The sequence below is a fragment of the Pseudophryne corroboree genome, chromosome 2 (genome assembly GCF_028390025.1).
Source record: "Pseudophryne corroboree isolate aPseCor3 chromosome 2, aPseCor3.hap2, whole genome shotgun sequence".
NCBI classification, from domain to species: domain Eukaryota; kingdom Metazoa; phylum Chordata; class Amphibia; order Anura; family Myobatrachidae; genus Pseudophryne; species Pseudophryne corroboree.
In genome coordinates, this window is record NC_086445.1 from 577,122,644 (window position 1) to 577,136,681 (window position 14,038).

Consider the following 14,038-nt stretch of genomic DNA (forward strand, 5'->3'; position numbering starts at 1 on the left):
CAGTCAACAGCTTGAACCTGACATTCAGAGACTCAGGTGTGAAGACAATTCGTACAGGTATAGAACCTAACCAGTTCAAAACACGTAGCGAACCCTCCAGTAGTGCAGTACTGACAGCCCAGTCTCTGTGTTATGAGTCAAAACACAGAGACTGGGCTGTCAGTACTGCAGAATGTCAGGTTCAAGCTGTTGACTGATGAGGTGTCTTACGCTTGTGAAGCAGAGTCTGCGAGAGTAATATCTCTCGCAGTTTCCTTTAGGTACGCTGCAGTGTCCTTGATATAACCCAGCGTCAAGAGGATGCTATCCCTATCTAGGGTATCTATATCAGATGACAAGTTATCTGCCCACTTTATGATAGCACTACTCACCCACGGAGATGCAATGACAGGTCTGAGTAGCGTACCTGTGGTCGCATAAATGGATTTTAACGTAGTTTCTTGCTTACGATCCGCAGGGTCCTTAAGGGCTGCCGTGCCAGGTGACGGGAGAGCCACCTTTTTAGACAAACGTGATAAGGCCTTGTCTACAATGGGGGGTGACTCCCACTTTTCCCTATCCCCAGAGGGAAACGGATAAACCACCGGAATACTTTTGGGAATCTGAAATTTTCTGGCAGGGCTTTCCCAGACTTTTTCAAATACAGTGTTCAATTCATGAGAGGGAGGAAACGTTATCTCAGGTTTCTTTTCCTTATACATACAGACCTTTTAATCAGGAACAGCAGGGTCCTCAGTGATATGTAATACATCTTTAACCGCCACAATCATGTACTGAATGCTCTTTTCTAATTTTGGATCTAATCTGGAATCACTATAGTCGACACTGGAATCAGTGTCCGTGTCGGTACCAGTGTCTGCTAACTGGGCAAAAGTACGGTTTTGTGACCCCGAGGGGTCCTGTACTTGTAATAACACATCCTCCACAGATTTCTTCCATGCCTGGGTCTGAGACTCAGACTTATCTAATCTCTTTCTGATAAGAGCCACATTAGCATTCAAAACATTTACCGAATCAGGAGTCGGCGGTGCCGACAGGGTCACCCCCACAGCCGTTTGTATCCCTAATACAGCCTCCTCCTGGGAAGAGCACTCAGACATGTCGACACACGTGTACCAAACACCCACAGACACACCGGGCATATAGGGGACAGACCCACAGTCAAGTCTGTCAGCGAGACACAGAGGGGACTTGCCAGCTCACAAGCCAGCGCCAAGTTAACGGGTCTGAAACACTAACAAATGCCCCAGACCTGTAGCGCTTTAAATATCAAATATATTGCACCAAATTATACTGTGCCCCCCCCCCACCCCCCACCCCGTTTTGCACCCTGATACTTGTCAGCAGTGTGAGGAAGGACCAGCGTCTCTGCAGCCCTGTGGAGAGGAAATGGTGTCGAGCTGAGAGTGAGCTCTGAGGAAGAAGCTCCGCCCCCTTAATGGCGCGCTTGTCCCACTTATTTGAATAAATAATTATACTGGCAGGGGTTAGGACAGTGCCTTGTCACTAATGTCCCCTCTTGCCAGTGGAAATTGTGGATTTTTGCTGCCCAGGGCGTCCCCCCGCGCCCTGCAGTGCTGTGTGTGTGGGAGCATGGCGCGCAGCGTTCCGTTCGCCGCGCGGTACCTCAGAATGCCGTCACTGAAGAAGTCTTCTTTTCTTCTGCTACTCACCTGTCTTCTGACTTCTGGCTCTGTAAGAGGGTGACGGCAGGTTGTGGGAGTGAGCATCTAGGCGTACCCAGCAATCATCACCCTCAGGAGCTAATGGTGTCCTGTCAGCCAGAAGCAGAGCCATTGAACTCACTAGAAGTTGGTCATACTTCTCTCCCCTAAGTCCCAAGAAGTAGGGAGACTGTTGCCAGCAGCCACCCTGAAAATAAAAAACCTAACATAAGTCTTTTTCAAAGAAACTCAGTAGAGCTCCCCTGTCTCACTGGGCACAATTCTAAAACTGGAATATGGAGGAGGGGCGTAGAGGGAGAAGCCAGTTCACACCCTTTCAAAGTCTTAAAGTGCCCATGTCTCCTGCAGAACCCATCTATACCCCATGGTTCTAATGGTGACCCCAGCATCCTCTAGGACGTATGAGAAATGTAGTTTCAGAGCAGCAGGTTGGCCAGGCCTGTCTAAACAAACCAGATCTTTTTCGTGAGAGCATCTGTGGTACAGTAGGTGCAGTGGAGCTTGAGATTTCCAGGCAGTAAGCAGCACTCATGTGGTTAGTGTTTTTTTTTTTTAGATGCTTAGCAATGTCTGGAAGGGGTATTGGTAAGAGAAAGTGATTTAAATTAAAATGAACATTAGCAATAGTAAAAAATTGTGACGAAGTAATGGACTTCACATTAGAATACCTGCAGGGGGTTGCACGGTCAGGTGAGATGGGTAGTGGCGGCACCAGCTGCTGGTGATACAAACCAAAATGCAACATAAGGTGAGCGTCAGTTAGCTCAAAGTACCGGCAATAAAGGTGAGAGCAGACTGGGTACTTGAGCAGCACAGCAGGCGGCACCGTGGGGCAGATTTATTAAGCCTGGTGAAGTGATAAAGTGGAAGGTGATAACGCATCAGCCAGTCAGCTCCTAACTGTCATTTTTCAAACCCAGCCTGTAACATGGAAGTTAGGAGCTGATTGGTTGGTGCGTTATCACCTTCCACTTTATCACTTCACTAGGCTTAATAGATCTGCCCCCGAGTGTCGGTGCCAGGGTACAGTACACAGTAGAGCGAACGCAGCGCGGACCGGGTACCCAGTCTTGAGTCGGCACGGGACACTGCTGTACAAGCAGCGAGCATGCGCAGTAAGGATTCGCTTAGTGTCAGTGCCGCGCATGCGCACACGCGCATGACCCGCAGATCCAATATTTCCTGTAGGCGGAAGTGACGGGTGATGAGCACTGTGTTACCGGTAGGAGAGTCTTCCTGGCAGTGAAGCGCTTATTGACGCTATGTCCGGCCTCCGGGGGAGGGGGCAGGAGGAGGGAGCCGTCAGAATCTAACTCCTCCTTAGTAGTGAAAGAAGCTGGGGGGACCAAAAGCTGCCGGCGGCCACTACGTTAACGCCGAGCGTGCAGGGAATTACAAGGGCTGACGTGGAAGCAGCGCAGCTGACTAGCCAATCGCCTCTTCTCGCCTATCAGTCTCCACCAGCGGACCACCAGCAGCCAGCACCGACCAATCACAGCACGCATCCTCTCACTCCGCTCAGGTGGTTGAGGGGGAATCCAGCCAATCATAGCGCGCCTCCTCCTGACTCATGGCCATGGCTTGCTCGGAGTAGTGGACAGGTAGCGCTAGCCACCAATAAGGAGGAAGAGAGTGCAGGAAAGCCAATCAGCGCCTGCCAATCCATACACACAGCCGGGGTAGAGATGAGGACCAAGAGGTGACTCAGCCATCACCACGGTAACGGCCAGTCAGCTGCTGGACCTGGGCACCACCACCACCACACCCTAATCGCAGCCAGCTGCTGCTCTGCTCTCACCTTCCAGCTGACATTACAGGTGTCAAAGGAGTCAGCCAATCAGGTGACATCTCTCTGCTCCAGGGTTAAGTCAGAGAAGAGCCAACCAATCAAAGAGAGGGAGATCCAAACTAGGAATCCATAAAAGTGTAGCCAATCAGCAAATTGCTTTTCCAGTGCCTGTCTTTTAGATCAGGAGTGCCATTTTGTGACAGTTGCACTAATTGCCCAAGGACCATTAACAGAGGAAAGAGCCGGCGAGGGCGGTGGATACAGGACCTTCCATCCTTTCACCCTCAGATTGGGATCCACAGATTCGGGACAGCCAGACACTGACCTCCATGAATGGAAATCGGAACCGCAGGTAAAAAGGCTTCTAGCACAGTTTGGTCATCGGAGTATCAGGGAGTGGAGATTCTTGTCCTGCCATAGTCATCCATGGTCTTTGTTTCTACTAGTATAGCAACAATGACCGTGATCCCGCCGACAGTCATTGGATAATTTCTTTAGAAATGTGTTACTGGAAGTAAACTTTTTGTAGAGTTGCTTTTATTTCGGTTTTCACCATCAGGCTTCATATATAGTTTTTCCCATTTAAACATTGTGAATAAACCTGTAAAACAAATATTTGATGTCCACCATGTAATACAGTATGATGAGCTCTGCTATAGTTATTTCCAGCCGCAAGCTTTTGCTTTATTTTATGCTAAGACTTGGTTTTGGAGATCTGTGTATCCAAACATTTGTGTTTAACTACAGATTGGGTGAATACAGTATACCATGTGTACAATATATCAGTCTGATCTGCGTCGCAATGATATATTGGACGATAGATTGTATAGTGTGTACCCATCTTAAGAGTTTGGTAGAATGTAGCGTTCTTTAAGTAATATCTTAAATTACTAAAATATGCTTTACACAATCATTTTCAAATAATGGGCTTCCAAGTAAAATACTCAGTTTTTCCAGAAATACTTATTTTTATATAATTATCAGGTGTGGAGAATATTATTAAATTGCAGATTTGTATTGACGTCACCATTAGTTAGCACAGTGGTTCTTAAACGTTCTCTGAACTCTCGGGGTATATTAGCTAAAGGGTGGGTTTATAATAGTGAAGCTGTTGTCCATAGTAACCAATCATGTTCTACTCATTTATCTAGCACTTTCTAGAAGATAATATCTAGAATCTGATAGGTTGCTATGGGCAACATATCCACTTCTATAAACCCCTTATACCCCTTTCACCTCTCCAATGCCAGATCCCACCCGGGCGTTGATCGTCGCTGCCCCTGGTCGCAGCGGCTGCGTGTGACGTCACACAGCGGCTGCGGCCTGCCCCCTGCATGGTCCGGCCACGCCTGCGTTGGCTAGACCGTGCCCCCATAACTGCGGCTAAATGCCGTCGTGCCGCCCCCTCCCGCCCAGCGACCTTCGGCCGTCCGGCATGCGCCAGTGTACTGCGGCGCCGGCGCAGTTCCGACCCGATCGCTGCGATAAACTGCAGCGATCGAGTCGAAATGACCCCCATTGACAGCCTTGGTTAATGTAATGGTTAGCATTACTGCCCCACAGCACTTAAGTCCTGCTTTTGATTTGTGGAGTTTGCGTATTCTTCACATGCTAGAGTGGGATTCCCACAATCCCAAAACATACAGATAGGTTAACTGGCTCCAGACCAATACTAACTGTATACTGGATATTTGTGTGTTTGTAGTAGGAGATATAGATTGTAAACTCCACTGGGGCAGGGACTTATGTGAATGGACAAATATTCTCTGTAAAGTTCTGCTGAATATGTGTGCGCTATATAAATAATTTCCCTTTTACACCGCCAGCATATAACACGGGTTATTGCATCGGTATTCCAACTCTGGTAGTTTGCAGGGTTGAACACGTGTTCAACCCGGCAAACTGTGCAGTGTAAACTGGAGCCGGGTCGCATCAACCCTTCTTCCCGTTCACAGTGAATGGACAGGTGGCGCTTAGAGATCATGTGATCTCCAAGCACCGCCCCCGTCGCATCATCGGCAACATCACCAATCCGGCAGTATGCCAGGTTGGTGACTGCAGTGGGAAAGGGGGCTAACGCGGGTCGCAGTCGGGTAGCACCCGTCTCAGGCTCCCAGCTGCGACTCGCAATTTTTTGTGTAAAAGTGGTATAACTGTAGTCCCTTTTTTACCTGTGTGACCTATTCAGAGTCCCATGCAGTCAGCTTACCGTGGATACAGGAGCTAATTCAGACCTGATCGTTAGGGTGCGTTTATTGGATCCCTGCGATCATGTAGTCGCTGCCTTCAGGGTAAGGGGGAAATCTCTGTGCAGGGGTGCGATCGCATGTGCAGGAGAGTGTTGTGCAGTCTCTGCACAGACCAGGACTTGCTCTTCCAGTGCGATGATCGGGGCCGGAGCTAACGTCAGAAACACTGCCTCCAAACGCCTGGTCCCTCCTGCGTTTTTCCGGACACTCGCCTAAAACAGTCAGTTGCCACCCACAAACGGCCTTTTCCTGTCATTCACCTTGCGATCGCCCGTGCAGTTGATTTTTGTTGCACCATTCCTTTGCTGCACGGTGCTCCCTGTCACTGCGGCCTGTCGCACCTGCGCATTGCGGTGCACGCGAAATTCAGGCCTGGTCACCCGCTATACGAAAATGCACAGCAGTGATCAGGTCTGAATCAGCCCCATCAGTCTCTTGTTCACCGGGTTCCATTACGTTGAGTGTGGAGCTCGGTAATTCTGGCTATAAGTCTGCGGGCACGCACAGCAAAGTGAAGAACTACTAGAGTGTTTTCACAGCCTTTGCATTTACTGCGCAGCCCCTGTGTACTGTTGAACCAAGTCTGGAAACTACTTGGCATTTTGTGAATCTTTAGTACTGTTCCTGAAACTTCATAATATAAGTGTTCTGCATGTACTTAGATTTTGTTGTTTTAATCACTACTACCCCTCTTTTGCTATATCTTACTTTATTCCGATGGCATCTGTGCCCAAGTTAGAGAGAAATATGTTTACCATTGGTTCTAGAAGTTAAAAAATAATAATGGCCTTGCTCTGGTGGTAGAAAAAAATGCCTCTGTGACAATATTCGACTTCAAATATCTGAAAGTAAATTATACTTTTTTTTTTAAACATCTGTATTTTCTTCCCAAAATGGACTGCCTATTATGGGCCTTATTCAGGTCACCACAATTTGCCAGATTAGGCGCCAATGCGCACATGCAGGTCCCGTCCTGTGCGCGCCGGCCAATGCGATGGGATCGCATTGGCTGCGAACGCCTCTGCCTGATTGACTTGCAAAGACATTCGCGGGCCGATCATCCACAGTTGCTTTGACCACAATTAAATTGCGTCGCAACGGCTTGGCGGGACGGTCAGCATGCTGGGTGGCATTGCCCTGTGCTGGGCGGCCCCCACATGTGATAGAAAGGGTTGCAGATTCTGTTTTGTAGTAGAATCTGCAATCCAACCTGAATAACCCCCAATGTATGAATACAGCATTTTGATTTGGAAACATGTATTTTATCACAAATGACCACTAAAATTAAAAGAAAATACAATCTGCCTTATATTAAAGTGATTTCAATAAAAAAACAAAAAATATAAGGCGTTTAGAAGATAGAATAAATCGAATCTCTGTAAATTTACTTTATCATAGTTTACTGTTCATCCATTCCCCATTGCTTCAGGAAGTCCTTGTTAGTTTGCAAGCATACGGGTGCAGTAGTTACTCAGAAGTAGTACTGCTGCCAATTGGTAAATCTGCTACCTTACAGTAGCCACTCGCTTTCCCCACCAACAGCTACAATTCTTATTCCCCTACAATATGTATCACTTCTTTATTTTTTAAAAATAGGAAGGTGATTATAATACCAGCAATGGGGGTGCATTTCGTGTAAACTAAAGGCCATATATAGTAAATAAGTATTTTAGCTAACAAGCAAAACACCTAATGCAATAATACACATACAAAATATCTCTGTATAAAAACATATACAGTGTATAGTAAATCTTAAAATTGGGACTCTATTATTAAAATGGATAAATGTCACCAGTATATTATTATTATTATTATCCTTTATATGGCGCCACAAGGGTTCCGCAGCGCCCAATTAAAGAGTACATGTGCACATAATCAAAACAGGAAAACAGTGACTTACAGTTGAAGACAATATAGGACAAGTACAGGGTAACTAAGCATAACTAAACCAGTAAACGACATAGAGATAAGTTCCAAGGTGGCCAAAAAACTGCAGGATTTGGGCAGTTGAGGATTATTAAAGTAAGAAAAGGATAAGCACATGAGGGAAGAGGGCCCTACTCGTGAGATCTTACATTCTAAGGGGAGGGGTGGACAGACAGGGGTGACACAGATGGGGTACATAGAGAGCGTGGAACAGAGGGTTAGGATGAGATTTGGCTGGGTTTGGTAAAGAAGTGGGTCTTAAGAGCCCGTTTGAAGTTTTGTAGAGGGGTGGAGAGTCTGAGGGGGAGAGGTAAAGAATTCCAGAGAAAGGGAGAAGCACGTGAAAAATCTTGGCGATAGGAGTGGGAGGAAGTAACCAGAAGACAGGAGAGTCTGCGTGCATTAGCAGAGCGAAGAGGACGGGTGGGAGAGTAAAGGGAGATAAGGTCAGATATGTAAGTGGGAGAGGAGTGGGTGAGTGCTTTGTGAGTGGGAGACGTTTGAATTGGATTCTGAAAGGGAAGGGGAGCCAGTGAAGGGCTTGTAGGAGAGGGGAGGAGGATGTAGTGCGTTCGGTGAGGAAGATGAGCTGGGCTGCAGCATTTAGGATTGATTGGAGTGGAGAGAGGTAATTGTCAGGTCGGCCAGTTAGGAGGAGATTACAGTAGTCCAGTCTGGAAATAATCCGTGAGTGAATAATGATCTTAGTAGCATCCTGGATGAGAAAGGGTCTGATCTATATCCTTCGATATAGATCGAAGACTCCAAATAAAAATGAAAATCCTAGATATTACCGAATTAGTCATACCAGACCACCGTCCATTTAAAATATAAAAACTTGATAGAGCAATAGAAGGTGTGGTCTGTTCGCAGATCTTGAGAATTAGGCAATTGTGGGGTTACTCACACTGTACCATCACTGGTAAGGTAGGAAGTGTTGAACCCTGTTAATGATGTAAAATCTTCAAACTTAACCCCAAAATAAGAGGATGATAACAAAATATTGCTGATCTGAGAGGTCCACTGCCTTATCGCAATTATGGGACTTAAGCAGCTATCAACACTAGTGGTGAGTGTCGGTAATGGAGCTTCCTGCCGTGACTTCCTCTCTCCAGATAAGACACTGTTGCCGGTGTGGAGTTAAAGCTCACTGCACTGTGGGCCTAATTCAGATCTGATCGCAGCAGCAAAATTGTTAGCAAATGGACAAAACCATGTGCACTGCAGGGGAAGGGGGGATGGCAGATATAATATGTGCAGAGAGAGTTAGATTTGGGTGGGGTGTGTTCAAACTGAAATCTAAATTGCAGTGTAAAAATAAAGCAGCCAGTATTTACCCTGCACAGAAACAATATAACCCACCCAAATCTAAAGGTGCATACACACGGTGAGATTCTGGCTAACCCCGATTCTCAATATTCGACAGGGACTAAGTCAGTATCACAAGCATATAATGACTGTGCTTGCGATACTGACTATGTGCGATTTTGGATAAGTGTCAATTTTGACTGTCTTTTCTACGAGACAGACTGTGCAGGCAAGTCAATTTTGACTGTCTAGGCTTGCGATGCCGACCGTGCATTGGAATCGCAAGGTGACTTTCACCTTGCGATCTCCACTAACTTTTCTTACGATTTTGACTATATAGTCAAAATCGTAAGAAAATATCTTACCGTGTGTACGCACCATTACTCTCTCTGTACATGTTGTATCTGCCCCCCCCCCCCCCCTGCAGTGCACATGGTTTTGCCCATTCGCCAACAAATTTGCTCTTGCGATCAGATCTGAAGTACCCCCTGTGTTGGAAGAATCGTACACTCCTGTGCAGGGAGCAGCTATTGTTAATCAGGGCTAAATTCAATGGATTAATCAACTAACACCCGTGTCACTTGATTGTTTTTTTTTAGCTCTTCTTCCATTTATCCATTCTTATAATTACCAGCTGCAGTGGTGATTATGGGCGGGATGCAGCAAGCATCGCATTTTGCCTGCGATGCATCCTGCCACTCTTCATGCAATTAGGCATTTGCTAATGCCGTATGCATGAAGAGAATCACAAAGGACAGATCTTGCGGTAAGAGCTGTCCTTTGCAAGGATAGGACTTCTGGGTTTAGGACCTGGAGTCATATCTGCGCATGCTTCGAGTGACGCACGTGTGGCGGTGGGAGCTGGGAGTGATCTGGTTGGATCCCTCTCAGCGGGGCAGTGCATCCAGGCCCCAGAATCTATTGCATTCCCGGACTTGGTGCATATGTGATACGTGGCCAAACATCCGGAAATGTCGTTTTCGCTGGTTTGGTTGCAGTTTTCTGCTTGCTGCATCTCGCCCTAAACCTTATTGAGTCCTTATTTAAAGATTCACTATGTATGTTTTTATATAGAGATATTTTGAATGCATATTACAAAGGGCTATCTTTCTGTTTCATGTCTTCGTGTGCATTTTGTTGGTGTAATGATCCCCCTCAATGTACAGAGCAGTGCAATATCCGCTCTGTATAAATGAAAGGAGATGAATTTTCAAAGAACTGGTAAGGGTCGAAGCAGAGTCCGATCAGTATTGGTAGATAATCAGGTAAGTGGTTTGTGGTATAGGAGAGAGAGAGAAGTGATTACTAGAGAGGAGATTGACAGCAGGTTAGAGGCAGGTCTGTGTCATAGGTAAGGGATGGTATCTCAGGTTGAGGTTACAGTTATGGAAGGATGGTGGTGTTGAGGACTTTGGCGGTGAATTAGATTCTGGATGATATCTCTAACCATTGTATAAATATGCAGAGCTATATATGTGTAGCAACACGAGAACTTTTTAGAACAGATAAGTGAGAGGAATAAGAGATAAGGGGAGGTTGCAGTTACTGAGCTAGGAGGTGCATGAGAATGCTTAAGTTACTGGAGCAGATGTATTAAACCTGGAGAAGTGATAAAGCTGTTATATGTGCAAAGTGATAACGCACCAGCCAATCAGCTCCAATATGTAAATTGACAGGAGCTGACTGGCTGGTGCGTTATCACCATACACTTATCACTTCATTATCACTTCTTCAGGCTTAATACATTTGCCCTTTTGTTACATCTTGGCTTAATCTGAGTACACGCTGCAGATCCGATAAACGATTCTTGTCGTAATTATGGGATCACCGTACACTAAGCTGTTACTATCCCAGAGTGTGGTTTATTCAATGCATCTGGTAGTTGGGGATCGCAGTTTTAAGCAGAAATAAAAATCTTGACCTCCCAATCTGACCGTTGCAGGAGTCGGTTTGTCAAAAGCTGCAAATATTACAATACAAATGCCATAGAAATGTTATAAGTTTACAATTCAGTGATAGCAATGTAGGAGACAAAAAGATGCAGCAGAGTCCATAAATACAGAAGCATCTTGAGATGCAGTAAAATGTGTATAAGCAAGATTCAAAAGCCGTGTTATCTGTCTTCCTGCTCCATCAATGTAATCGATTAAGCTTGAGGCAGAAAGGCAGAAACCTCAGCCGTTTATCAGTTAACACTCTTGCATACTCCCCTATAAAATCTGCTCAAATTGTGTGTGCCAAGCATAAGACAGAAAAGTACTGTATAAGTGTAATAACGCCTGAGATCACAGGAGGTGCGAGATGCCGGCTAATATCAGACTTTTTTTTTTTTTTTTTTTAAAGGGGCAATCACTTACAAGGCTTTGCCTTGTAAGTGATTACCCCTTTAAAAAAACATTCAAGGTCGAATAGCATCTCGCACCTCTGGCAATCTCGGGCGTCATTCCATCCGGCTCAGTGTGTTAGAAGAATAGGCCATTAAGGAGTTGTTGGAAAGGTGTGAAATGAAATAGGAGAGAAGGCCATTCAAGTGAATTGTATAGTAGAAGAAAAGAGGGCTCAGTTGTGTTAAAAGTAGCAGAGAGGTTTAGGTAAAGTATGTAAACACGACCTTAAAGTAGACTTACCATACTATCCCTTTAAACTCATGAATTACATAGGTTCTATGGCTGATTAAAACCATGTGAAATGCTGAACACACTAACAGTGCATGCTTTCCACATCTCCTTGCTGGAGCCACAGGTGTATTCATTGCTGACTGCCATACATTTTAAAAGATCTACAGTTGTTACTAATTATTTCACTTGTGGAAAACGTGCACTATTAGGGGCATATTCAGTTAGCAATGAGATGCACCGCACAGCTCCGGGATTAACGCCTAGAGCTATTCAATTACTTGGCACTATAGCTCCCGGGTTAAGTTCTGGATCTATAGTTACCCCATGCGGTAAACATCAGAGGGTGCATCTGACGTTTATTTTCCTAATTGAATAACAGAGCTACGTCCAAGTGGCAATTCCCATGGCTAATTGACTCTGCCCCGTATTGTCTACCAAAGACATAATTTGAGCACTGATGTAGAGGAAGGTTTGTTTATGTTAAAGAGTTAAAATGTTACTTTATAGTGACATACCTGTCTGGGATTCACACATGTGGACAGAGAATGACGCCCAACTCAACTTGACTAGCCTTAATAGGAATCATCAATTACTCTTCGCTCTGCTAATGCACGCCGCCTCTCCTGCCATCTGATTACCTCCTCCCACTCCTACCTCTACCCATACGACTCTCCAACTCTCTACATAACTTCAAACAGGCTATCAAGATGTACTTCCTCACCAATCCCAGCCAACTGTCCTCTTAACCCTCTTGTCCACGCTCACTGTCTACCCCTTTTGTGTTAGTCCGGCATGTTATCCCGTCACCTTTTAGACTGTAAGCTCACAAGAGCAGGGCCTTCTTTCCTCGTGTGCCTTTCCTTTGCCTTTCCTTCTCTTCCTTACACTGTCTTGTACTCAGAACTCCCTTTTGTACAAATCCCTGGTTTTCTGTATATACCTTGTACTTGTTCTATATTGTCTGAAACTGTAAGTGCTTTTGCCCTCATTTATCAATGAGTGATACATTTCCAGCCAATCACCTCCTAACTGCCATGTTAGACTGTGTTTGAAAAATGGCAGTTAGGAGCTGATTGTCTGGTGCAATTTATCACTCACAGTGAAATGTATCACTCATTGATAAATAAGGGCATTTATTTCTTGTTTTGCTCATTTGCTTATGTACTCTGTAATGGGCGCTGCGGATCCCTTTTGGTGCCATATAAATAAACAATAATAATGATACTATGACCACTAGAAATAGTGCACAGACATTCTTGATAAATGTAGTTGTCTAGCAGACAAAACTTTGTCATGATTTTATTTTCTCCAGTCTGTCTACTGCAAAACATTACTCCTTAGTGACAATATGACCATGAAAACAGTATTCATGTATCTGATCACCATGATTTGTAATCGGCAGAACAGTATGTGGCAAACCCGGAGCTCTGCAGGTTGCTCAGAGAGAGAGCGCACTTTATATTATTTACTTTGTCATACATTTTGTGTAGTAAGAAATGAAAGGTAATGCTGGGTTCTTAACTTACAGCCTAATACATGAATTGCCATGTTCTGTTGGTTGTTACATGCACACTGGCATTACATTGGAATAAACTTGTATATATCCAGAATACATGCACAGTGTTATCTGCCCTAACATGTTACAATTAATTTAAAATTCACCATTAAACGCCCATCACTTTGTTAATGTACTTACAACTGCCCACGTATATTACTGAAAATAATGCTGTTGGATGTATGAAATGTTCCACATATATCTAAAGTGAATGTAACACACACACATTATTGAATTAATCTGGTCATTGATTAAGAAAGGTGGTTTACAATTTGGGTGCGAACATAAAACATGAAGCACAGAAAGCATATATTTACAGACATACTTAGTATAGTGTTTATTGTGTTTGCAACAGAAATAGAGATTGAAGATAGATAGCTTTTCTTGGTTTCTAGGAATATTAATAGTTTATGAAAAAAAATGGTGGCAAGAGGATATCCACAATGAAATGACAACATGCAGCAATGCTTGCCAGATTAGATGGTGAGAGATCCGTAAAAGATATACGTTTGGGTATCATCTGCATTGAAGAATCTTTTTGAGCAATAGCAGTATAGAGGGGAGAGATTTAAGTAAGGGTTGGCATGAGAGCCAGGTAGAATGGGTAGAGGGCCACTGATTAGATCATTTGCAAAATGGCTTGCTGGAAGGAGCTGAGTTTGAAAAGGGGATCATTGTAGGCTGCGCGTTGTCATGTTTCCAGGGCGATAATGGATTGGTAAACATTCAGTAACCTGGATGGACTGGACGGCCCAGAGTCGAGAATTAACCAATGGGAACCTCTTGGAGGAATTGGAGCGACGGGTGTGTTCTAGGCCATCTCAACCTTCCTCAGTGTCACATTTGGTCACTGTACTTAAGGCTGAATGGCAATACATGCCACCTGCTGTTGGCCAGGAACTTGTGGA

The 14,038-nt window shown here is 44.9% G+C and overlaps 1 protein-coding gene across 2 annotated transcripts in view; it reads left to right on the forward strand.

The window, feature by feature from the left end:
- Window positions 1–2,858: 2,858 nt before the first annotated feature.
- Window positions 2,859–14,038, forward strand: part of LOC135036672 (protein argonaute-3) — a 239,215-nt gene continuing 228,035 nt past the window's right edge. For both annotated transcript variants that reach the window (XM_063954469.1, XM_063954470.1), the window contains exon 1: window positions 2,859–3,826. In XM_063954469.1, the coding sequence (XP_063810539.1) occupies window positions 3,808–3,826 (19 nt within the window). In that variant the 5' untranslated portion in view covers window positions 2,859–3,807. The remainder of the gene's footprint in view (window positions 3,827–14,038) is intronic.